Source organism: Vombatus ursinus, unplaced genomic scaffold, assembly GCF_900497805.2.
Source record: "Vombatus ursinus unplaced genomic scaffold, bare-nosed wombat genome assembly UNPS02014814.1, whole genome shotgun sequence".
NCBI lineage: Eukaryota > Metazoa > Chordata > Mammalia > Diprotodontia > Vombatidae > Vombatus > Vombatus ursinus.
In genome coordinates this window covers 14,793,363-14,819,798 of record NW_020954592.1, presented here as the reverse complement: position 1 = coordinate 14,819,798, position 26,436 = coordinate 14,793,363, and the positions used below count along the sequence as shown (strand labels likewise).

General features: G+C 37.4%; 1 protein-coding gene across 4 annotated transcripts in view; it reads left to right on the top strand.

The window, feature by feature from the left end:
• ADGRG2 (adhesion G protein-coupled receptor G2) overlaps positions 1-26,436 on the top strand; it is a 162,071-nt gene that overhangs the window by 48,023 nt on the left and 87,612 nt on the right. For all 4 annotated transcript variants that reach the window (XM_027835450.1, XM_027835453.1, XM_027835451.1 and 1 more), the window contains exon 3: positions 16,920-17,035. In XM_027835450.1, coding sequence (XP_027691251.1) covers positions 16,921-17,035 — 115 coding nt within the window. In that variant the 5' untranslated portion in view covers position 16,920. The remainder of the gene's footprint in view (positions 1-16,919; positions 17,036-26,436) is intronic.

Here is a 26,436-nt window from a genome sequence, read left to right as displayed (position 1 = left end):
TTTAGCAGCTTCACATTAAGGGAGTGAAGGATTTTGAATATGATATCTCAGAGTGCAAATTAGCTAGCATTACAACAATTAACCTACCCAGCAAAACTGAGTATAATCCTTCAGGGTAAAAAATAGATATTCAATGAAATAAAGGACTTTCAAGCATTCCTGATGAAAAGACTGCAGCTGAATAGAAAATCTGATAAACACAAGACTCAATAGAAGCATAAAAAAGTAAACATGAAAGAGTGATCATAGGAGACTCAACAAAGCTAAACCATTTACATTCCCACATAGGAAGATTATACATATAACTCCTAAGAACCTTATCATTATTAGGGTAGTTAGAAGGAGTCTACATAGACTGAGGGAATGGGTATGAATCAAATGTGTTGGGATGGTCTCCAAAACAAGTGGTGGATGAGAAAGAAGTATGCATTGAGAAAAGGGGGAAGAGAGAGGTAGAATGGGAAAATTTTCTCACGCAATACAGGCATACACGGAAGAACTCTTATAGTAAAAGGGAAAATGAGAGGGTTATGGTTGCAGGCAATACTTGAACCTCACTCTCATTGGAATTTTGCTCAAAGAGGGAAGAATATATATATATATACACACACACACACACTCAGCTGGTTATAGAAATCAATCTTACCCAATAGGGCAATAAGAAAGGAATGGGATAAGAGATATGAGGGTGGAGATGATAAAAGGGAAGGCAGATTAAGGAAGGTGTTGATCAGAAGCAAAACAGACTATTGAAGAGGGACAGAATAAAAATAAAGAAAGAAGAATAGAAAATAGGATGGAAGGAAATTCACAGTAATCATAACTGTGAATGTGAATGAAATGAGCTCACCCACAAAACAGAAGCAAATAGCAGAATGGATTGGAAACCAGAATTTAACTATATGCTGTGTGCAAGAGACACACATGAAACAGCATACATACAGAGTTAAAATAAAGGGCTAGAGCAGAATCTATTATGCTTCAGTGGAAGTAAAAAGAAGCAGGGGTAGCAATCATGATCTCAAACGTTGCAAAAGCAAAAATAGAAAAAAGTAAAAGAGATAATCAGGGAAGCTATATTTTGTTTAAAAAAAAGTACCATAGACAATGATGCAATATTAAAAATTTTATAGCAAGTATCTCTGACAAAGGCCTCACTTCTGAAATATATAGGGAACTGAGTCAAATTCATAAAAATAGAACCATTACCCAATTGATAAATGTTCAAATGATACAAACAGGCAGTTTTTAAAAATAATATCTTATTTTTTCCCAATTCCATGTAAAAACAATTTTTAACGTTTTGGGTTTTTTTGAGTTCCAAATTATCTCCCTCCCTCCCCTTCCCTTCTCTGAGATGGTAAGCAATTTAAAATAGGTCACACATAAACAATCATTCAAAACATATTTCCATATTAGTCATGTTGTGAAAGAAAACACAGACCAAAAAAGAAAACACTATGAAAATAATGAAGAAAGTGAAAAATAGTATGCTTTGATCTGTATTCAGACTCCATCAGTTGTTCCTCTGGAGGTGGATAGCATTTTTCAGCCTTAGTCCTTTGGAATTGTTTTAGATCATCATATTGCTGCGAATAGCTAAGTCATTCACATTTGATCATCATACAGAATTGTTCTTACTGTATACAATGTTCTCCTAGTTCTGTTCACTTCACTTTTCATCAGTTCATGTAAGTCTTTCCAAGTTTTTCTGAAATCATCCTGCTTGTCATTTCTCATAGCACAGTAGTATTCCATTACATTCATATACCACAACTTGTTCAGCCATTCCCCAATTGATGGGCATCCCCTCAATTTCCAATTCTTTGTCACCACAAAAAAAGCTTTTAAAAATGTTTTTGTATAAATGGGTCATTTTCCCTTTTTAAAAAATTCTCTTTTTTATATATATATAGACCTAGTAGTGTTATTATTGGATCAGTGGGTATGCATAATTCCAAATTTGATCTCCAGAAGAGTTAGATAAGTTCACAGCTCAACTAACAGTGCATTAATGTCCCAATTTTCCCACATCCCCTCCAATATTTATTGTGTTCATTTTCTGTCACATTAGTCAATTTAATATTTGGGGTAGTACCTCAGAGTTGTTTTAATTTGCAATTTTCTAATCAATAGTGATTTAGTGTATTTTTTCACGTGACTAGAAATAGCTTTGATTTCTTCACTTAAAAACTGCCTATTCATATCCTTTGACCAAATATTGATTGAGGAATGACTTGCATTCTTATTAATTTGATTCAGTTCTCTATATATTTGAGAAATGAGGCCTTTATCAAAGATACTTGATGTAAAAAAAAAAAAACAACAGAAAAAAAACCAACAACTTGCCAGCTTTCTGCTTTCCTTCTAATCTTGGTTATATTGGTTTGTTTGTGCAAAACCTTTTAAATTTAATATAACCAAAATTGTCCATTTTACATCTAGTTATGCTATCTCTCTCTCTTATTTGTTCATAAATTCTTCGCTTATCCATATATCTGACAGGTAAACTATTCTCCCCTACTTTGCTCATGGTGTAATGTACCTATTTTGACCTTATTTTGGTTTATGGAATAAGATGTTCATCTAGGCCTGGTTTCTTCCATACTATTTTCCAGTTTTCCCAGCAGTTTTTGTCAAGTAATGAGTTCTCATCCCAAAATCTTAGGTCTTTGGGTTTATCAAAGACTTGATTACTTTGGTCATTTACTACTGTGTTATGTACCTAACCTATTCCTCCAATTCACCACTCTATTTCTTAGCCAATACCAGATTGTTTTGATGATTACCACTTTATAATACAGTTTGAGATTTGGTAAGAATAGGCCATCTTCCTTCACATTTTTTTTCCTTAATTGACAATATTCTACCTTTTTGTTCTTCCAACTCTGTAAAATAATTATTTGGTAGTTTGATTGGCATGGCACTGAATAAGTAAATTAATTTTCATAGACTGTCATGTTTATTTTATTGGCTTGGCTTATCCATGAGCAATTGATATTTTTCCAGTTGTTTAGATCTGACTATTTGTGTGAAAAGCGTTTTGTAATTGTGGTCATATGGTTCTGGGTTTGTCTTGGTAGGAAGACTCACAAGCATTTTATATTGTCTATAGTTATTTTAAATGGAATTTCTCTTTCTATCCCTTGCTGCTGAGGTTTGTTGGTAATATATAGAAATATTGATGATTTATGTGGGTTTATTTTATATCCTGTGACTTTGCTAAAGTTATTAATTATTTCAAGTAGTTTTTTAGTTGATTCTCTAGGATTCTCTAAGTATACCATCATATCTTCTGCAAAGGGGGTTAGTTTTGTTTCCTCATTGCCTATTCTAATTCCTTCTACATCTTTTTCTACTCTTATAACTACACATTTCTACTACAATACTAAATAATAGTGGTGATAGTGGGCATCCTTGCTTCACCCCTGATCTTATCAGATAGTGCTTGCTGATGGCTTTAGATAGATACTACTTATAATTTTAAGGAAAGCTCCATTTATTCCTATGTTCTCTAGTGTTTTTAATAGGAATGGATGCTGTATTGTGTCAAAAGCTTTTTTCTGCATCTATTGAGATAATCATATGATTTCTGTTGGTATTTGTTATTGATATGGTTGATTATGCTGGTAGTTTTCCTAATATTGAGCCAGCCCTGCATTCCTGGTATAAATCCCACTTGATCACAGTGTATTATCCTAGTGATATATTACTGTAATCTCCTTGATAGTATTTTATTTAAAATTTTTGCATCAACATTCATTAGGGAAATTGATCTTTTGTTTTCTTTCTCTGTTTTGGGTCTTCAACATTCACTTCCACAAGATTTTGAGTTCCAGATTTTCTCCCCATCTTGTCCCTCCCCCCAACCCAAAGATGGTGTGAATACCTCTGAACACCTCTTCCACTAATCTGCCATCCCTTCTATTCCCCCCCACACTTCTCTTGTCCCCTTCCTCTTCTGTTTTACTGTAGGGCAGGATAGATTTCCATACCCTGTTGCCTGTATATCTTATTTCCCAGTTGCATGTGAAAATAATTTTTACATTTGTTTTTAAAACTTTGGGTTCCAAATTTTCTCCCTTCCTCCCTCCCCACCCACCCTCATTGAGAAGGCAGGCAACTCGATACAGGTTATAAATGTGTAGTCATGCAAAACACTTCCATAGTAGTCATGTTTCCCTTCATCCTATCCTGCCTCCTATTTATTCTATTCTCTCTTTTGACCCTGTCCCTCTTCAAAAGTGTTTGCTTCTGATTACCCCCTCCTCCAGTTTACCCTCCTACTCTCCTATCCCCCTACTCTCTTATCCCCTTCCCCCCTATTTTCCTGTAGGGTAAGATAGCTTTCCATGCCCAATTGAGTGTGTAAGTTATTTCTTCCTTAAGCCAAATCCAATGAGAATAAGATTCACTCATTCCCTCTCACCTTCCCCCACTTCCCCTCCACTGTAAAAGCCTTTTCCTGTCTGTTTTATGAGAGATAATTTACCCCATTCTACCTCTCCTTTTTTCCTCCTCCCAATATAATCCTCTCTCAGTCCTTAATTTTATTCTCCAGATATCACTCATTCATCTTCAGCTCACCCTGTGTCCTCTATCTATCTTTCTATCTATCTATCTATTTATATATATAATTTTTTCCTCCAACTAACCTAATACTGATAAAGGTCTCATGAGTTACAAATATCATCTTTCCACATAGAAATTAAACAGTTCAACTTTAATAAGTCCCTTATGATTTCTCTTTCCTGTTTACCTTTTCATACTTCTCTTGAGTCTTGCATTTGAAAGTCGAATTTTCTATTCAGCTCTGATCTTTTCAGCAAGAATGATTGAAAGTCCTCTATTTCACTGAATATCCACTTTTTCCCCTGAAGGATTACACTCAGTTTTGCAGGATAGATGACTATTGACTGTAATCCTATCTCCTTTCCCCTCCTGAATATCATATTCCAAGCCCTCTGTTCCCTTAATGTAGAAGCTGTTAAATCTTGTGTTATCCTGATTGTGTTTCCACAATACTTGAATTGTTTCTTTCTGGCTGCTTCCAATATTTTCTCCTTGACCTGGGAACTCTGGAATTTGTCTACAATATTTCCAGGAGTTTTCCTTTGGTTATCTCTTTCAGAAGGTGATTGGTGAATTCTTTCCATTCCTATTTTACCCTCTGGTTCTATAATATCAGGGCAGTTTTCCTTAATAATTTCATGAAAAATGATGTCTAGGCTCTTTTTTTGATCATGGCTTTCAGATAGTCCAATAATTTTTAAATTCTTTCCCCTGGATCTATTTCCAGATCAGTTATTTTTCCAGTGAGATATTTCACATTGTCTTCTATTTTTTTCATTCTTTTGGTTTTGTTTTAAAATGTCTTATTTCTCATAAAGTCACTAGCTTCCAATTGCTCCATTCTAATTTTTAAGGAAGTATTTTCTTCAGTGAGCTTTTGGACTTCTTTTTCCATTTATCCTATTCTGTTTTTTAAGGCATTCTTTTCCTCATTGGCTTTTTGAACCTCTTTTGCCATTTGGGTTAGGCTACTTTTTAAGGTGTTATTTTCTTCACTATTTTTTTGGGTCTCCTTTAGCAAGTTGTTGACTTGTTTTTCATGATTTTCTTGCATCATTCTCATTTCTCTTCCCAGTTTTTCCTCTACTTCTCTTATTTGCTTCTCAAAATCCTTTTTGAGCTCTTTCATGGCTTGGGACTGATTCATATTTTTCTTGGAGGCTTTGGATGTAGGAGTTTTGACTTTGTATGTTTTGATCTTCTTTGTCACCAAAGAAAGATTCTGTGGTCTGACTTTTTTTGCACAGTTTGCTCATGTTCCCAGCCAATTACTGGACTCTTTTAAACTCTTTGTTAAGTTAGGGGTCTGCTTCCAGTGTGGAGAATATACTGTCCCAAGCTTTGGGGGTTTTGTGCAGCTGTTTTCAGAGATACTTCTAAGGACTTGTAAATTTTCAGTTCTTCCAAGGTGGTATGATCAAGGGCGAGTACTCCTTTCCTGGCCTGTGCTGTGGTCTCGGAGATACCACAAACACTCTTTTCTGCCTTGGAACTGTGAGGAGGATTCCCTCTCCACCACCACTATAAGTTCCACCACACCAGTGCTCCTCCTTGCCTTAGGATCACCACCCAGAACTGTGACCCAGATCCAATCATGGACAAAGCAAGATAATCTTGCCACAGCACCAGCAAAGAGATCCCTGCAATGCCCCTCTGATCAGTCACTTGATTCCCCCTCAGTCTGTGGGCCAGGAGCTACAGAAGCAGCTGCTGCCCCAGGGCCATCCCGGGACTGGGGCTGGGACCAAGCTTCTCTCTCACCAGGGTCACAGATCTTTCCTACTGACCTTCTAAGTTGTCTTTGGTGTTTGTGGGTTGAGAAGTCTGGAAAACACCACTGCTGCCTGTGATTCAGTCCCCTGAGGCCTGCTCCAGGTTCACTGCTTGGTGTTTGCCTGTGCACCCACGCTGAACTCTCCCAGCACAGCATGATAGACCTGTCCAATCAATCATCCAGGTTGTCTTGGGCTGGAAATTTGTTTCACTCTGTCTTTTTGTGGGTTCTGATGCTTTAGAACTTGTTTATCCATTTTTTACAGGTATTTAGAGGGTTTGGGGGAGAGTTCAAGAAAGTCACTGCTTTTACTCTGCCATCTTGGCTCCACCCCCAGGATTTTTTCTTAGAGAGTTCACTGATAGCTAACAAACAGTTTTCAAAAGAGGAAATCAGAGCTCTCTATACTTATATGAAAAAATGCTCTAAGTCACTATTGATTAAAGAAATGCAAATTAAAACAACTCTGGGGTACCACTCATAGCTATCAGACATGACAAATGCTGAGGGGGATGGGGTAAAATAGTTACTGTTGGTGGAGTTACACACTATTCCAACCATCCTGGAGGACAATTTGGAAATAAATTCGAAGGACTATAAAATTGTGTATAGCCTTTGACCCAGCAATATCACTATTAGGTGTGTACCCCAAAGAGATCAAAGGAAAGGACCTGTATGTATGAAAATATTTGTAGTAACTCTTTTCTGGTGGCAAAGAAATGGAAATAGTGAAGACGCTCATCGATTAGAGGATGGTTAAATGAGTTGTGGTATGTGATTGTGATAGAGTACTGTTGTACTATAAGAAATGATAAGGGGGATGGTTTCAGAAAAAATATGTTTTCATGCCATGATAATGCCATGATAGTTTTCATGACATTAACAAGTGACATGTAGATTTTGTGAATTCAGGACAAAAATTCCCTGACATATGCAATTTTGTTTCTCTCTCACCATATCTATGTTAACTTCAGTTGCTTATGATACATTCTCCCATAGAGAAGTCCTAAGTTTTCTTTGTTGATGTTCAAAAATGTCCCATTTTCCTATATTTCTTCTAATTACCTTAATCTTAAAAGACAGTAATGCAATGGATAGAGAACTGACATCAGAGTTAGGATGACCTGGGTTTATATCCCACCTCTGACACCTGCTGTTTTGTGATCTGAGCAAGTCAAGTAATGATAACAACCACAGCCACAACCACAACAACTAGCATTTATGTAGAATTTCAAGGTTTGCAAATAGCTTTACAAATATTATCTCATTTTTATAACAACCCTCAGAGGTAGGTGCTATTATTTTACATTGTAAATACAAGCAAACTGAGGCAGACTGTGATAAAATGACTTGCCTAAGGTCACACAGTTAATAAATATTTGAGGCTGTATCTGAAGTCAGATTTTGCTGACTCCAGGTCCAACTGTGCCACTGTGACACTCAGACCTTAACTTCCAAGTGCCAGTCCATATTAATAGGGAAACTTCCCCAACTAGGAATTCCCTATACCAATTTAAATGATAGGTTTAATAGAAAAAAAAATACATTAACTTAATACATTTTTATACTAACTCCAGATTTTTTTTGTACATTCCAAAGTAGACTGAAAATTGCCTTATTAACATTAGTAGTAGCAGTAGTAGTACTCGTGCTAGTAGCAGTAGTAGTAGTAGTAGTAGTAACAATCCTAGTAGTAATAGTAGTAGTGGTGGTGGTGATAGTAGTAGTAGTAATAGTAGTAGTGGTGGTGGTGGTATTAGTAGTAGTAGTAGTAGTAGAAGTAGTGGTAGTAGTATTTTACCAGACCTGTGATTTCTAAGGGTAGGGAACTTTAGGTGAGGAAGCTCATTCTACCAGTATAGGTCAGCACCTTCTCTGCAACTTATAACCTTGGAGAGATTCCTGAGGGTACTGAAAAAAGACTGGAAAAGTAGATTTCATCCAGACTCTGGAGGCTAGACTAAGGTGCCATAGAAAGAATGTTGGGTATGAAGTAAAAGGACTTATATTCGTAGAGTTTGGTCAGACATCAGAGATAACAAGGTCATCCATAGCATCCTAGGCCAGTCATCAGTTGCCAGTTGTCTTGGCTTTTGTCTTGCTGCTGGGACTTTGATGGCTCTGGAAGAGAGAGTGAGGTTGATGACTTTACACTGCTCTGCCTCACTTAAAGCCAATTCATGCACAAGTCATGACATGTCATTGGTCCTCTTCAAAAATAAAGGATGAACAACAACAATAACAACAGCAGCAACAACTATGCTCAAATCCTGGCCCTGTCACTTATCCAAAGGATTTGGACAAGTCATTTAACATCTCTGAGGTTCAGTTTCCTCACCTGTAAAATGTAGAAGCTGGACTAGGTGACCCCTTAGAGTCCTTTTGAACTCCAAATGTATATGGTTAGATGAAAGCTATTTATCCCATAGAATGTTGAAAGCTACTGAAGGGGTGTTTGTTGTTGTTGTTTGTTTATTTGTTTTTAGCAAGAGAATGACAGTTCAGACTTATGTGTTAGAAAAAAAAATTTGGCAGCTAAGTTAAGGATAAATTGGCGAGAAGAGACTGGAGACAGAGCTCAATTAGGATGCTATTACTATAGTTCAGATTAAAGATGGATCTTGAACTTAGAAGAAAAAATATGAGTAGATAAAAGATAGTGGATGATGTAAGGAGGTGAGTCATAGGATTGTAGATTTAAGGCTTACTTCATTCAGCCTCTTCATTTTACAGATAAGGAAACTGAGGAATTATAGGTCTTGTCATTGTTTGGTTGTGGGGAACGGGGATAAGGGAGAAAAAAGAGTCAAAGGTAACTCTAAGGTTTCAAATTTGGCTGACTAGGAGAATGGTGATGCCATCAATAGAAATATGAAAGGAGGGAGGAAGGGACACAGGTTAAAGGGTCCAGATGATAACTTCATTTTTGGACATGTTGAGCTGGATATATTGGTAGTGGGGATCCAGGGTCTGTATAGCAGACAATTGAAAGTTGCAAGACCAGAGTTCTAAAGGATCTATACTGAACACAGAGAGTCGTCTACATAGTGGTGCTATGGAAGCTGTGAAATGGATAAAATCATCATAGGAAAGATTGTAAATAGAGAAGGAAAGAGGGCCAAGCACAGAGCCTTGGCAGGGGAGGCACCTACTCTTAGGGAGTATGAATCAATGAAGGAGACTAAGGAGTGGTTAGACCAGTAGAAGAAAATCTAGGAGATGACATCACAAATGTCAAGGAAGGACTATGCAAAAGGAAGTGATAGTCAGCAGTAGTAATCAACGAAAATAATAGTTTCTAAATACAAAGTTGGGACAGCTAGATGACTGGGCTTGGAGTCAGAAAGACCTGAGTTCAAAGCCGGTATCAGACATTTATTAGCTGTGTGACCCTGGGCAAGCCACTTAAAGTTTGCCTTAATCCACTGGAGAAGGGAATAACAAATCACTACCATATCTTTGACAAGAAAATCCCATAGAGAGTATAATCCATGGGGTCATGAAGAGTCAGATGCAAGTCAGTAACTGAACAATAACAAAAATACAAACTGTATTAACCCTAGGTACATCAAGAAATTGTTGGTATTTATATGAATATTCTGCCCATCAGTGCATATTATAACTCATCCTATGCCTTAAAACCTGTGTGAATTTCGGTCATGTTCTCCCATAGAGAAGGGGCAGCTAAGGACCTGAGTCCAAATCCTCACTCAAATATTTAATAGCTACATGATCTTGAGCAAATCACTTAACTTCTGTCTGCTTCAGTTTCCTCAACTCTAAAATGGAAATAATAACAGTACCTACCTCCAAAGGCTGTTATGAGGATTGAGGGAGGTAATAATTTGTAAAGTGCTTAGCATAATACCTGTCACATATTAGGCACTTAATAAATGCTTGTTTTCTTCTTGTAGATCTTCTAGAGAGCATCTGATACTCTTCAGTGTCTTTTTATATTTTCTGGCTCCCAGAGCAACACTCAGGCTGTCTGTCAGTTACCCCCAACTCTTGTTACATGATTGGTCTGTCTTATTTTGTGATCATACATTTCCTCTCCCAACATCTCCAGATGTCCAGTCTCCATTCAGGAGATCACTTCTACTCCCTCTCCATCAGAAAATTAGGCTTCACCCCAGAACTTTCCTGGGTTTAGATAAGCCAACTTTGGCCTTATTCTGCTTGGTTCCAGGCCTCCACAGGACTCTCTGGAAATCTTCAGCAAAGTTACATATATCCCTCATCCTCCCCACTTCCCTTTCTACCTCCCCTTTATGTACTGTCTTCTCCCAAATGAATGTGAGCTCTTTGAGAGCAGGGACTGTCTAGCAGGTTTTTATTTGTATCCCCAGTACTTAGTGCAATGCCAGGCACGTAGTAAATATATAATAAATGCTCTGTATTGATAATACCCTCTACACTATTTCCTCATATGAATATCTGTTGGACAGAAACTTCAGACTATTTGTACCTACCATAAGCTTTCCACTACCAATAGGTCACATGCACTTAACAGTCTTCAGAGAAGAGTAATTCCTTTTCTCCATCAAGATCTCACTTGGAATTTCCTACAGAGCTACAACTCTGCATACATGTTTATGTAAGATAATAACTTGGATACATTTAGCTGGTTTAAGAGGAGATTGGTAGAGGGAGAGGGCTAAGATTGAAAGATGAGAAAAGGGCAGAGGAGGACTCTCTGGATTACCAAAATGGTACAAGAAAGAAACAGACATAAATTGAGGATAACTTTGAAAAGAATACTTGCACAGGAAGGATATAATGTTAAACTCAAGCCTTTTATTATTTAAATCCTAGCAAATAACAGAGATTTTACTAAAAATATATAGTACCTCATATTATTGCTGTTCACCCAGTGATCACACAAAATACCTATTTTTAAGCTACCTCCCTCCCCCAAAACTTATACTTGATTGGAGAGAAATTACAGAGTTCAGAAACTCTCTAGTGAAAAGATTCTTAACTTTTTGTAATATGGACTTTTTGGGAAGTCTGGTGATGACTATGGATCCCTTCTCAGGATAATGTTTTTAAATAGGAACACAAAGAAAACCAATTATATTGAAATGAAGATGTAATTTTTTTCCATCTAAATTCATGGACTCCTCAAGAGTCCATTGACCCCAGATTAGGAACTCCTGATTTCTAGTTCAGTCCTCTCATTTTACTGGAGATGAAGCTGAAGACTAAGGGTCTTCCACAGGATTGTATGAGTTGGGTCATAAGTCTCAATCACAGAAGCTCAGAGCTGGAAGGGAGTTTAAGGGTCAACTTGTCTAACCCATACCTGAACAGGAATCCTTCCTACAACATATACAACTATTGGTTATCTACTCTTTGCTTAAAGGCCTTCCTAACAGGAAGAACCTTCTGGGGTAACCCATCCCACAGTTGGATGGGTCTAACTGATAGAAAATTTTTCTCTTAAATGAAATAGAAATCTGTATCATTTCAACTAATTCTATCTTCTGGCACCAAGCAGAGCAAGAATAATCCCTATTTCACATTATAACCTTCAAATAACTGAAACTAGCTCTTAGCTCTTCCTCTCCAAGTCATCTCGTCCCTAGGATAAATTCCTCCATCTCCTTCAATTCATCCTCATACAGCATGATCTTGAGTCTTTTCACCAGCTTAACTACAACAGCAGAAGCAAAATAAAAGCTAACCAACCTTACCTTCTCTCTGTTGTCCCCCCTAATCACTAGCCCCATCTCTTTTTCCCAGAATAGCTTAAAAAGAAGTACTCTTTTTGTTGGCTCCAGAATTCCTTGCCAGCTTCAGTTAATCAGTTTTTTGGTTTTTTTTTTGAAAATATAACACCCAGGGGCAGGTGGATGGCGCAGTGGATAGAACACCATCCCTGAAGTCAGGAGAACATGGGTTCAAATCCAGCCTCAGACCAAACACTTGACACTTAGTAGCTGTGTGACCCTGGGCAAGTCACTTAACCCCAATTGCCTAAAAATAAAAAAAAGAAAAAGAAAAGAAAATGTAACACCCAGAACTGAACACGATACTTTAATTTTGGTCTGAGTACAGCAGAAATAGAAATTCTTGAGTTGTGGATACAATGCCTTTTTTTGTTTTTTGTTTTTTTTTTTGTTAGCAATTAGGGTTAAGTGACTTGTCCAGGTTTACTCAACTAGTAAGTGTCAAGTCATCTGAGGCCGAATTTGAACTCAGGTTCTCCTGACTTCAGGGCTGGTGCTCTATCCACTGCGCCACCTAGCTGCCCCCAACAGTACCTTTTTTAAATTCAGTCTAAAGTCATGCTTTCATTCATCCTCCATTACCTACCCTTAACTTCATCTTCTGTACATGTCCTTTTAAGTTAATCTGTACATTCCCTGTGTATTCACAGTAGACTCTTTAACTTTTTCCATTTTCTTCCTCATTGGAATTACCTCTCTTTGAGCTTTCAGAACTTCATTCTTGAGAGCTTCCCATCCTTGCCAAGCTGACTGTCCCTATAGAATGTTAATCCATGGGATACTGCCTATCTTTTTTTTCTGATCCCTTTGAATTCTTCTATTTCAAAATCAAAGCTGCATGTCAGACTATGCCCAACTTTCTTCTTCTCTCTCTCAAGTTCTATGACAGATCAATCACTTTTGGCCAAAATTCCCATCATCTCTAGGCACCAATTTTCCTTTATTGATGGAAATCAGATATCGAATAGACTTTGCCCAAATGGGTCACTCCACTTTTTGAAGGATAAATGATCATTAAGAAAATCAAGGAATTATTAGATGTTGTTTTTTGGCAGAGAGAGAGAAGAGAGGAGAGGGGAGGGGAGGAGACAGAAGGAGTAGAGAGTAGAGATGAGAGAAGAGGAGAGGAGAGGAAAGTAGAGGAAAAAAATGGGAGAGGGGAGGGGAGGAGAGATGAGGGAGGGAAAGACAGAAAAAGTGGGGGGGGGGAGAGAAAGCTCTGCACATGTCCCTTTAATTTAAGACCCCATTATGTCTCTGACCCTGACTTGTGACCTGTTTCCTGAACTCCCTGCCTATTTCATTCTTCTCTCCAGGTAGGCCACAGTATACTCCAATGATAATGTGTTTTTGTTTCTTTCTATTTTAATTTTCACCTACATGTTCTCTCCCATTTAGTTCTTAAATTTCTTCATGTGAGTATATATTCTTTTTTTTTTTTTTTTGGTGAGGCAGTTGGGGTTAAGCGACTTGCCCAGAGTTACACAGCTAGTGAGTGTTATGTGTCTAAAACCAGATTTGAACTCAGGTCCTCCTGACTTCAGGGCTGGTGCTCTATCCACTGTGCCACCTACCTGCCCCCTTGAGTACATATTCTTAATAGAAGATGCTAATCTCCACACCTCCCACCCCCACCCCATTTTACCAATTCTTTTAAATAAGGTATAACCACCTGAGACCAATTTCCAGTATTGGGTCTTATCCCACCAAGCCTAAATGTCTCAACAGGACCACAATTCTAGGCAGACCTTAATCATTCTATATTTCCTACTCTCCAGACATCTCCTCGCCAGCTGCCTTGGCATTATATATGGCCTGTCCTTTTCTCTTCTCCTCTTCTCTTCCCCTTTTCCAATTCTGGTACTAGATCAAATTAACTCTGCCATTGCTCCTAGAAAAGGGTTAAGGTAGGGTGTCAATCTTCTCCTCACCATCCCTGTAACTTTTCTGGCCAAAATTTCATTCTCTGATCAGCACTCCTCTGTGTATGTTGGATTCCCCCATTAGAACACAAGCTCCTTGAGGGCAATGGATAGCTTTACTTTTCTATTTGAATGCCAAATATTTAGAACAGTGGTTGGCACATAAGTGAGCACTTAATAAATGTTTTTCCATTCACATTTCATCCATTTATATTTATTTAATTCCTGAAATTAAAACCTCTAGGTCACCTTGCTTATACCCATGTTTGACACATTATGTAGAGTCAACTATGACAACAGCTTTTATTTCTGACTCTTTTCTTGGTTTTTGTGTCCTGTGAATTTCTAGTCATCTTCGTTTCTGTTCTTCTTACATTATAGCTATTCTCTGTGGTATCCAGTTTAGCATATATACATAAATAATGTTCTCTCTCCCTTTTTTTCAATTCAGATTCCATTCAATTAAACAAACGTGTATGCTTAGTGTAAAGCCCCTTTAATTAGTTGTAAGACTCAAGAAAAATACTTTTTTAACTAAGTCTGTATTCCATCCCTTTTCAAGATGCCCATAATTTCTATTTTTAGCTGTGGTCCAAAAATCCAGATCACTTTCTCAAAGACTATTTTCTTAATGAACTGTTGTTTATTTTCCAAATATGCCTCTCTCTTCTGAAACCCTGGCCTTGGATTGGCAAGAGTGATGAAATTACCACCTGTTCCCTTCAAGTCTTCAGTTTCTTGCCAAAGGCTTCTTAATCCTTAGCAATGCTTTCTAGATTCCTTCTGGCAGTACCATTTGTACCCACATGTATCATCAGAAATGGATAAGAGGCATCAGGTTTGACAGATTGTGGGAGATTTGCCATCACATTCCTGAATATTTTCCCTGGGATGATAGCTGGCTTCTCTGCTATTAATGTCAGGTCAATAAATAGCTATCCCAGTCCTCCTTCAACAAGTTGTCATCAACTATCATTACTCATCTCTTCTTCTAGTCTCTTACTTGGTAGCACCTGTGAAGTCATATCATGCTTTTCTGAGGATTCAGTTCCTGACTCTTCAATATAACAACAACAAAAATAGCAAATATTGATATGCATTGAAAAAGGCTCCCCTATAGTGATGAAATCATAGGTCCAGTAAATTGACAATACCAACACCAACAACCACAACAGTAGAAGAAATTAGAACTATATGGGAACAGGAAGAGGTATATGTCATCCTTGTCATGTTCTCAGCTAATGAAATTGTCCCAAATGTACTTTCTTTTTTGAAATTTATTTTATATATTTCATTAAATTTTACTGATTACATTTTCTCCAAGTAGATTTACTTTATATCTTTTTAAAATAATATTTTACTTTTCCTAAGTTATATGTAAAAACAGTTTTTTTAACATTTGGTTTTTGTTTTGTTTTGAGTTTCAAATTCTAACCCCCCCTCCTCATAACCCTTCCTTGAGAAATGAGCAATCTGATATAGGATATACATATATATTCAAGTATTTACTTAAATGAAATATATCAATTTAACAAATATTTAAATTATTTAGAATAACAGAAAAAAGAAATAGAGAATTTCTCATAAAAAGAAATTGAACCAGTCATAAACGAAAAAAAATCAGGACCAGTTGTGTTTGCAAGCAAATTCTGTCAAACATCCAAAGAACAATTAATTCTTATATTACATAAATTGATTTAAAAAGTAAGGAAAAAAGGGATCAGACTTCTTCTGTGAGACAAGTATATTCCTGACACCTAAACCAGGGAAAGACAAAGCAGAAAAAGAAAAGTATTGACCAATGTTTATATGAAATATTGAATGAAATATTAGCAGAGAATCTACAATAACATATTAATAATATACACCATGACTTGAAATGTAATTCATTGAATGTCAGGAAAACTATAAGCATAATAGATCATATCAATAACAAAGTAACAAATATCACATTATCATATCAATAGAAGCAAAAAAAACTTTTGACAAAATGTAGCATCATTTTATGTTAAAAATAAACCTCAAAAAGCATAAGAATAAATTGACTTCCTTAAAATGATAAATAGTATATTTAAAACCAATACCTACAATTATCTATAATAGAAAAATGCTTCCAGCCTTCTTAAAAAAATCAAGAGCAAAGCAAGGATATCTATTACCAACACTATTATTTGATATAGTTATAGAAATGCTAACTAAAATACTAAGATGAAATTACTGGGTTTTGTATCAAATGTAACAGTTTATTCAGAAAACCCTAAAATTAATGAAAATTTTAAAAAAGGCAAAGTAGCAAGATATAAAATAAATCTATAAAAAGTGTCAGTCTTTCTGTATATTAGCAATAAAAACTTTCAGGAGGAGATACAAAGATAAATTCAAAAATAACTACAGAATATATAAAATATTTATACAGAAGCTAAAGGGCAAACAGTAAGGTATGAGACTGTAATGATTTTTTTTTAATTGTGGGCACTTGCTCCAGTGCCAGGAGTGATAAAGAAAAAAGATACAGAACAATTTGCAGTCCTCATCACCTCCCCTGCCTTAATTCAGCTAATTACAACTGGCTTAGTTTCTAAGCATGTCCTTTTGTTCTGTTAAAGACTGCATTTAGCTAATATAATCTAATTTTTTGTAAACAGCTCTTTTGCCTATGGTCAATCACGTCCTTTGCATTTCCTTATGCCCCTTTGTTTATGGTATGAGAACACTGGGCAGCTCTGGGAGCCGCACAGGAGAAAGTGATCTTCCCTAATTCAGTACTGAGATCCCAAATTTTCTCTTTCCCTCTCCAAGGGCATATTAATAGGCCTTTTGTATACCTAGTGCCTGGCACATAATAGACACTTTTTAAAAAATTGTTTATTTAAATAAATTGAATTGGATTATAGATTGTCTTTCCCTTATATGTTCTAGAATGATTTCCTCTGGAGGGCAGTACAGTCTTGGCGGAACTGAAGGTCTTTTTCTGAAGTTTAAAATATTCTTTGCTATTATCTGGTTTCACATGGTTCTGGTTACATCCCAGGAAGGTAAGGTATCCTTTTTTTTTTTTTTGGCATATCCTTTTACACACCAAAAGAAAAAGAAAAAAATTGGTATCAAATTCATTTTTGGAGAACACATTTCAAATGATTTTAAGGAATAAGTCAAACATAGTAAATATGGAAATATGTTTTGCATGACTTCATTAATGAGTATCATATTTCTTGCCTTCTCAGTGGGTGGGGAAGGGGCAGGAGGAAGGAAGAGAATTCAAAATTGAAAATAAGAAGTTGAAAAAATGAGTAAGTCGAAAAAGGAAATTAAATAAGGCAAAGTTCTCTTGGGAGAGCAGATATGCAAAAAAGTTTTGAAAAGCATGAAGGGTCATGCGATTGTACATTAATATTGTTATGAATTATGTATTATTAAGAGAAACAATATTTAAAAAACAAAACTTTCCTTGGCCATCAATGAGAAACTTCATTAAATAAACCAGAAAACTCTCTGATTGTGAATCACTCTAACTAAATGAAAAACTACCAAAATTTCAGTACCGTAGAACATGGCTTATAGGACGTATTGTGTGACACTCTTATGGCTAGTGGCTACACAGTGTCCTGCCATCATCTCATTCATTTTACATGTGGCCAGTATGACACTTAACTGTTGGAATAAATGAAGAAGAATAAGACACAAGCTCAGCCTTCAAACATTTTAAAATTTAGCTGGGGAGGTAAGATTTATATACATGAAACAATCAGAAAATTACACAAAACAGTAGATAATTAATTTCTGAATTATATAGGCAGAGTGCTGTAATTAAGGGCTCATTGGTGGGTTGGCTGTATCTAGGAACGCCATAGAGTACTGCTAATAGTTCATCCCAAGTTGTTATAATTGTCTCTTGTGTTTAGAAAGATCTAAGTACAAGAACTAAATATTTTCTCTTAGAAAGGACACCAAAACAAGATATTCCTTTAGGGTTCAACAATAGCAGTAGTTATGAACTCCAATATGATGAGTGCCATTCGTTAGAAATTACCCTTTGCTGGATGAGAGAGGCATCCTGGTGCAATGGGTTTTAAATCAGAGGATGTGGGTTCAAATCCTAGCTCTGTTACTAACTATTTGTATTACCTTGGGAAAGTCATTTCCCCTTCCTCTGGGCCTCAGTTTCTTTATCTGTAAAATGAAAGGGCTGAACTTAATGATCTCTAAGTTCTCTTCCAGGTCTGAGTAAATGATTATATTTCTCTAAGATACAACCACAGTAGTTTTATCAATAGGCCCCTAGGTGGCACAGTCAATCAGCATGAGCCTGGAGTCAGGAAGAACTGAGATGGCCTCAGATATTTATAGTGACCCTGGGCAAGTCACTTAACCACTGTCTGCCTCAGTTTCCTTGACTGCAAAAGGAGATAACCATTTTACCAGGGTTGTTGTGAGGATTAAATAAGATAGTAAAGAGCTTAGCACAGTGCCTGGCACATTGCTGTTGAGTCATTTCAGTAGTGTCTGACTCTTCATGACCCCACTGGAGTTTTCTTGGCAAAGATACTGGAGTGGTTTGCCATTTCCTTCTCTAGCTCATTTAACAGATGAGGAATTCAAGCATACAGTGACTTGCCCAGGGGCACACAACTATGAAATGTCTGAGGCCAAATTTGAACTCACAAAGATAAGTCTTCCTGCCTCCAGGCTCATACTCTATCCACTGTACTACCTAGCTGCCCCCCAGCATATTGTAGGTGTTAAATAAAAGCTTATTTCCTTCCTCCTTCAGGAGAATATTCAGTATTTCTTTGAAGCAAAGGAAGGGAGTACTAACAATTTCTTGGTAGACCAGTTACCTTCACAACTTGTTATTCTACTATTTGGTGAAATCCTGATGACTTGCCTTGTGGGGTTATAAGATTCAACTACAGTGGTTACCTACCACTCTTGGGGTGTGCTCATGCCTTTTTTGCGTTTGAAGGAGAACTTCCTAATAGGTATGATTCCTCTAGAGGTATGAAATGACATCATAGCAGAAGATGACTATAATTCTGTCCTTGCAGGAGTTTTCCATTTGGAAACAATTAGGGTTTTGAGCTACTTCAGTGATCTCATTCACTATAATCTCTAAATTTATTATCTTTCTAAGTCAATACAAGGTCTTTCTTTGCTGTAGGCACTTTCCAGAGATATAGCCCCACTTTTCTGTCAAGTCTCTGCCTCTTTAAACCAGACCAGCCACAGTTCACAGAACTGTGAACCTTGAAGACATGAGACATAAAGAGTGGCCCATACTTCCAAAAGAAGAGTGTGTAAACTGCCCAACTTTGTCACTAGAGTTTATATGCTACTAAAGGAGAAAGGATATATTCACAGTTAAGTATAAAAGAGGATAGAATGAGATAGGGGCAAATGAATGATTCAAGCAAAGCGTTCTGAGAGAATGAGAAAGAAGAGATTAATTTCATGTGGGGGGATCAGAGGAGACTTTATGGATGAGGTAGTGCCAGAGCTGGGCATTGAAAGAAGAGAGTGGGGGCAGCCAGGTGGCGCAGTGGATAGAGCACTGGCCCTGAAGTTAAGAGGACCTGAGTTCATATCTGGCCTCAGACCAAACACTTGACACTTACTAGCTGTGTGACCCTGGGCAAGTCACTTAACACCAATTACCTAAAAAAAAAAAAGAAAGAAAGAAAGAAAAAAGAGTGATTTCAACATGCAAGATAAGAAGGGAGGGAGAGGCAGGCTTGTGAGAACCAGCAGAACAAGACTAGGGAAACTCTAGTAGGCTAATTTGGTCAGAGTGTAGTATGAAGACTGCTGTGTGAAATAAGCTAGGGCTAGATTGTGGAGGGTCTTAAATGTTAGGCAAAGGAATTCGTGTTTTACCATAGAGGCACTAGGAAACCATTAAAGATTTTTGAACAGGAGAGTGAAATGATTATATTATTGTACTAGCTCTGGGAAAGATGGCTGGAGTGTAGATATTCTCCCAAGGGAGGAATACCAGTTCTATGAGAGGTGATGAGTTAGTGATATCTTTGTGAGTAGGGAGAAGGGGATGGATACACGCAATATCATGCATGTGGAATGAACAAACTTGGCAAGTGATTAGATGTCAGTTGTTGGGAGGGAAGAGAGAGGTGAAAGAGTTTAATGACTTAGAAGTTGACTGGGAAGATGGTGGTACATACTGAGGTAGGATGAATATAAACACAACGAAAAATATTAACATTTAATAACTCCCCTGTCTCTTCAAATTTTCCTGTTTATACAAATGTTTGTGAAAATAACATACCCACTGAGGACATCCATGCATGGTACAGATTTGAGAAGACAATAAACAGGTTTTGCAAACAGTCCTTTAATAGACCACATCTTCACAAATAGTTGACTGAAAAGCATAGAGAATGCAAGGTCCTACTATTGCTTATTATTTTTTACTACCGAAAAAAAACCCATTTCATTCTATAGAGCAAAATATTTCCTCCATCAAGAGGTTGTCTGCCACACCTATTTTAAAATCATGAAATATTCCTTAAAAAAGGCCACAACAGAAATCATTTCATGATCCTCAAGTACAGTATATATGCTTGCCAAAAGTGTTTGCCACTGTCCAAAACATAATCCAAATGGAAGAGGAATTCTCTATAGAAGATAAAGACTTCAAGATGTTACCATTTGCAGATGATATTGTTCTGACCGTAGCAAGCCCTGGCACATTGCTGAGCCTCACAGTCACACAGTCCAGTGCCAGGCCTGGAGTCAGGAAGACTTACCTTCCTGAGTTCAAATCTGGCTTCAGACACTTAATAGTTGTGTGACCCTGGGCAAACCCTGTTTGCCTCAATTTCCTCATCTTTAAAATGAGCTGGAGAAGGAAATGGCAAACCAGTCCAGTATCTTTGCCAAGGAAATCCTAAATGGGTTCAGGAAGAGTCAGACACAACTGAAAAGGACTAAACAGCCAGGCCTCTTCTGGCCCTAACTTTCAGTGCTTTCACAATTTAGCTTCAATTAGTAGATTATAATAAATTCATTGAAGTCGTGTGTAAACTTTGGCCTGCCCTGGTTCCTAGGCAGCTTTGAAAGGCCATTCATTACAAGAGTCTGATTCATTTAGTTCGACCTAATTTATATTTGCTATATGACTCATTGATTAGCTATTCAACCTTATTCTGTTAATGGTTCCTGTCGGATTATTGGAAGGTGGATAAACGTTATCTTTTGTGAGGCACATAGAATAAATAAAGCCGTATTTATGTTCAGAATCACAGGCAAACCAACAACACCCTTATTTTGAAAATTGACAGAAATAGGTTCTTCCTAGAGCTGTATATTAGCCAGTGCATGCCAAACTAATAACTAACATTCATTTTATCAAGCAAGGCATAAGTATTTATTAAGTTCTCACTAAGGGCTAGGTGAGAGGCAGCTAGAAAGGTGACTGGGGACCCAGCCTCAATGTCAGGAAGACCCCAGTTCAAGGTCTACTTCTGACATCAAGTGGTTGTGTGAGCCTGGGCAAATCGCAGAATTTCTCAGTGCCTCCAGGCATCTTTCTGAGGCTGTAAATTGAAGACCACATGCTGATATACATTGGTAGAAGGAGTTTCCTCTTTGAGAGTCCCCAAAACCAATGAAATCACATGTCCTGTAAAAAAAAACAAACTGTTCTAGGTACTAGAGATTCAAAGACAAAAATGAAATACTGTTGGGTCCTCAAAGAATTTATGCTGTGGGACATGGGAGGAGAGATACAATGTATATGCTTATAAATGTATTTACATTTACATATATTATTTCACTGCAACAGTCCTGTAAGATAAGTACTCCAGGCGTGATTATAAGGAAACTGACCCTCGGGGAAGTTCAGTGATTTGCATAGGCTCACACAGCCCAATGCCTCAATGCACATGACCCCCATTTGGGGTTTTCTAGGCAAACATACTGGAAGGGTTTGCCATTTCCTTTTCTTCTTCAGCTCATTTTACAAATGAGGAAACTGAAGCAAACAGGGTTAAGTGACTTGCCCACGATCACAGCTAGTAAGTGTCTGAGGCCGAAATTGAACACAGGAAGTTTTCCTGATTCCTGATTCCAAGCTCAGGGCTTCTTAAACTTTTTCCACTGAAGACTCTTCAGCGTTTCTTAAATTGTGGGTTGTGACCCCATATGGCAAACACTGTGGCACCTAGCTGACACACCCAGTGTGTCAGAGGCTGGATTGAAATCTGGGCCTTTCTATCTCTAGGAACCAGCCCTTTAGCCACTGAGGTACAGTGCCTCCAGCAAAGTCATGGGCAGGTCTGGTGTGAGCCTGGGAAGACTTCTGCACGTTGTCAAACAACTTTAAAATTTTTTCCTTCATGCACAGTACTTCTTCCTTATATGCTGGCTGGGTTGTAAAGATTTGTCAGGAAAAGCAGCAGAACTTCTTTTCCCCCCAGCCTTATTGGAAGTTTAAAGAAAAAAAAATCGGGATTAGTAAAAGTGTTTGGTTTGTACTTAGGTGGGGTAAAAATGGTGATTTGTACAAACTGCTCCCACAGATAAGGAGAACCTGTGAAATCATTTTGGAATGTCGGGGTGATACAGTTAATTAAGTAGTAGCAACGAAAAAGGAGTGAGATATTTATAGATCAAAATGTGCTGGTTCCTGCATGTGCAGACTTGCATGAGCATAGGGGTTGGAGAGTATAAATAAAATCAGTATTTCTCTAATCTGAAGTCATGATGTCTGTGGAGGTCTTGTACCTCATGCTGTTAATGATCAGATGCTTCTTTCTAACTCCACCAAAACCAAAACATTTTTCCTTCCTTCCATCCATCCTTTCTTCCTCCCTCCCTTCTTTCTTCCTTCTTTTCTCTTTTCCTTCTTTCTTTCTTTCCTTCCTTCCTTCCCTCCTTCCTCTTCTCTCCCTCTTTTCCTCTTTTCTTTCTTTCTCTTTCAATCTTTCATTCTTTCTTTCTCCCTTTCCTCCTTTGTCTTCCTTTTTCATCTCCATTGCCCTTGACTTCAAAATCCTTTTCATAGCCACTATCATTTCCTCTTGGGAGAAGGGGTTGGAAACAAAGAAAGATGTTACAATTGTTCTCCATTTCTTAACAGCACATAAATCTTGCCACTTCTTCATCCCCAAGGTAAAGATTGAAAACCACTGGACTGGCTGGTTAGTTCAGATTCCAATTATCCCCATGAAACTTTGATTTTTTTTTTCCTAAGACCTATGTTACAACCATTTCAATTACTATTCCTTTGTTTTTGGCATACACTTTGGAGGTCAAAGGCCTATTCCCGGAAACACTTTTAAATGACTCTATTCAGGCCTCAGACCAAAACTTCAAAGTGACTCATACCTTCTGGGTTAGGTTTATACCCCCACAAAGAACTGGATAAAGATTAAGAGAGACCTGAGGAATGCAAAGTTATTCAGATGATTTATTTTTATTAATGATTAATTGACTTTTCCTCAGATTAAAGGTACTTTGATATACTGATAAAGCCAATCGCCTAGACTCCTAAAATGAGGATATAAAAGGAAATAGATTGATGATGCTCAAAATTAAAATAATCAGATCATTTTAGAGTCAGAAAGAATAGTTTTTTCATAGTGTTTAGGATAATTATGTTATTATTCATTACACTGGTGTTCTAATTTGACATCTATACTTTTATCTGTTTATCTCTGTCTAGGAATTTACCCCATAGGGTATTGTTTTAGTACAAGTCATTAATAGACATGTAGTGTCCAGAATAGGACAGTGACAAACCTATTTTACTCTGCCCTGGTCAGGCCACAGCTGAAGTATTGTATTCAGTATGGGTAAAAGACTTTAGAACCAACATTAACAAAATGGAGCAAATCCAGAGAAGGACAGACATGATTGGAGGGCTAGACAGTATGACCAAGGAGGACCAGTTGAAGAAACTGCACATGTTTAGTTTGGAAAATCGAAGATTTTGGACAGAAATGAGGACTGTCAGGTTTTTAAAGAGCTAGGACAATAGGTATTGCAGTGCCTAGAGTGCTGGGCCTGGAGACAGGAAAACTTATCTTCCTGAGTTCAAATCTGGCTTCAAACACTTACTAGTTTTGTACTAGTAAGTCCTTAAGTCACTTAACCCTGTTTGCCTCTGTTTCCTCATCTGTAAAATGAGCTAAAGAAGGAAATGGCAAACTACTCCAGTATCTTTGCTAAGAAAACCCCAAAATGGGGTCACGAAGAGTCAGACAAGACTGAAACAACTCAACAACAACAATAACCTATGGAAAAAGGATTAAACTTCTGCTAGACCTGGCAAGAAGCAATGTTGTATAGTGGATAGAGAGCCATTCTTGAAGTCAGGAAGACCTGGGTCCACATCTTACCTCTGACCCTTGGTCACCTTACTAACCTTTCAGTGCTCTGGACTGCTAAGACTCTAAGGTGCTGCCCTATGTTGGCAGAGGGATTTCCTTTATGCTGGAGTTCCCAATACCAGTGAAATCATAGCTTCAATCCAATCCCTATCCCTTTGACTTGAGAATACAAAGTTAGTAACAATGGGTAAGAGCTAAAGGTAGGAAAAATTTTGGCTCTGCTGAAATCAACATTTTCAAATAATCAAAGCTATCCAAAAGTGGAATAATAAGAGCTAAAGTCTTATATAATGCTCACTCTGTGACTGGCACTGTGCTATCTTAGTTGATCTTCACAACAACCCTGGGAGGTGGGTAGTATTATTATCCCCATTTTTTAGTTGAGGAAACTGAGGCAAACAAGACATAAGTGACTTGCCCAGGGTCACATAGCTAATAAGTGTCTAAGATTAGATTTGAACTTAGGTCTTCCTGACTCCAGGCCTAGCACTCTACCCACTGTGCCACTTAATTTGGGTAGTAATGAGCTCATCACTAGTAGTCTTCAAGTAGAGGCTGGATGGCTACTTGTTAGGGGGCTTATAAAGAAGGATTAATACTTCTGGTAAGAGTTGGACTTAAATGACTTCCAAGGCCCCTTCCAACTCTGAGTCTATGATTCTTTTTTTTTTTTACACAGATTTGAATGTAAAATTTCCACATATCTGAGATAATTGAGGTTAGACCAATTTGAGTTAGTTAAAAATCTCAGTTAAATGATACTTTAAATTTAATGCTATTTTAATTTCTCCCCCCAAAAAAACTTAGCCTGTCTAATTAGACTAAGTGTAAGCTAATGAATAAATAAAAATGATTGTGAAAATTGGATTGTCTTCATTTTCATGTTTGGCTTTTAAAGCCCTTCACATCCTGGCCCCACCTTACCCTTCCGGCTCTATTACACATTACTCCCCTTAGGATCCAGACAAACCAGCCTTTTTTCTGCTCCTCACTCATGACCCTCATTCTCCTGTCATTGTGCTGGCCATCCCCTATGCCTGGAATATATTCTCTTCTCACCTTCACTTCATCTAAACCCTCACTTTTTGTGCTCAAACTCTGCCTTTTACATAAAATACTGATCCTCCATCTGTTAATGCTCTCCTTCATTAAATGTGCATATCTATACATATATCTATATATTATTTATATCTGTACATTTCTCCCCCAGTAGAATGTAAGCTCAAGAGTTGGGCTTGTTTAATTTGTATCCTAGTGCCTAGCATTGTGGCACATACTATGTGCCTAATAAATACTTTTTGATAAGTTGATTGATCAATTAATTGATTAAAAGATTTCCACTACAATCTTGCTTACAATAATAATATATACTTTGAAAAATAAGAGGTTGAGATTTGCATAGAGTGAAGGGAGTGCATACATGGAGGAGGTCACAAATTGAGCTAATTTGAGCTGAGTAAAGAAGAAATATGAAGAAAGACTTAAGGCAAAACTGTACCCTCTCATTCAAAGTATCAGGAACTCTAAGTTAGTAGAGTACAAATTTGTTCAGTTTTTGGTTGGGGATTTGGTTTGAAGTTAGGATCTGAGATCTGAAGGTTAGGGCTTAAAGTTTACAATCCATAGTACTATGGTTCCTCATAACACTTCCCATTTTAATTCTTTTAGTACACGTCTAATTTTCCTTCCTATACTGTTCAGGAGAGTGAGGCTTATGTCTTATCCTTTCTTGTATCCCCCACAGCACATTGCACAAATCCAGAGACATCTCCATCCCAAATATTCAAATGGACTATTAGTGCCCAACCTAAGGTAAAGAGCCTTCCTAGCCACAGTCAAACACATGGTGCCTATGACATTGTGATGTCATAAGTCTTCTTCAAGTATGAAAGATGAACATGACAACAATGTAGCACACTGAAGATGCTAAATAGAAATTAATTGAATGAATGAATATAAAAACAGAATATGTTTCATTAACTGGGAAGAAATAAGTAAGGTATTTTGACCATAGGGCCAAACTAACAAAGTCAATTTAAATCTTTCAGCAACAGAAACAAACCTAAGTATGAGAAGCAGACAGATGCTCT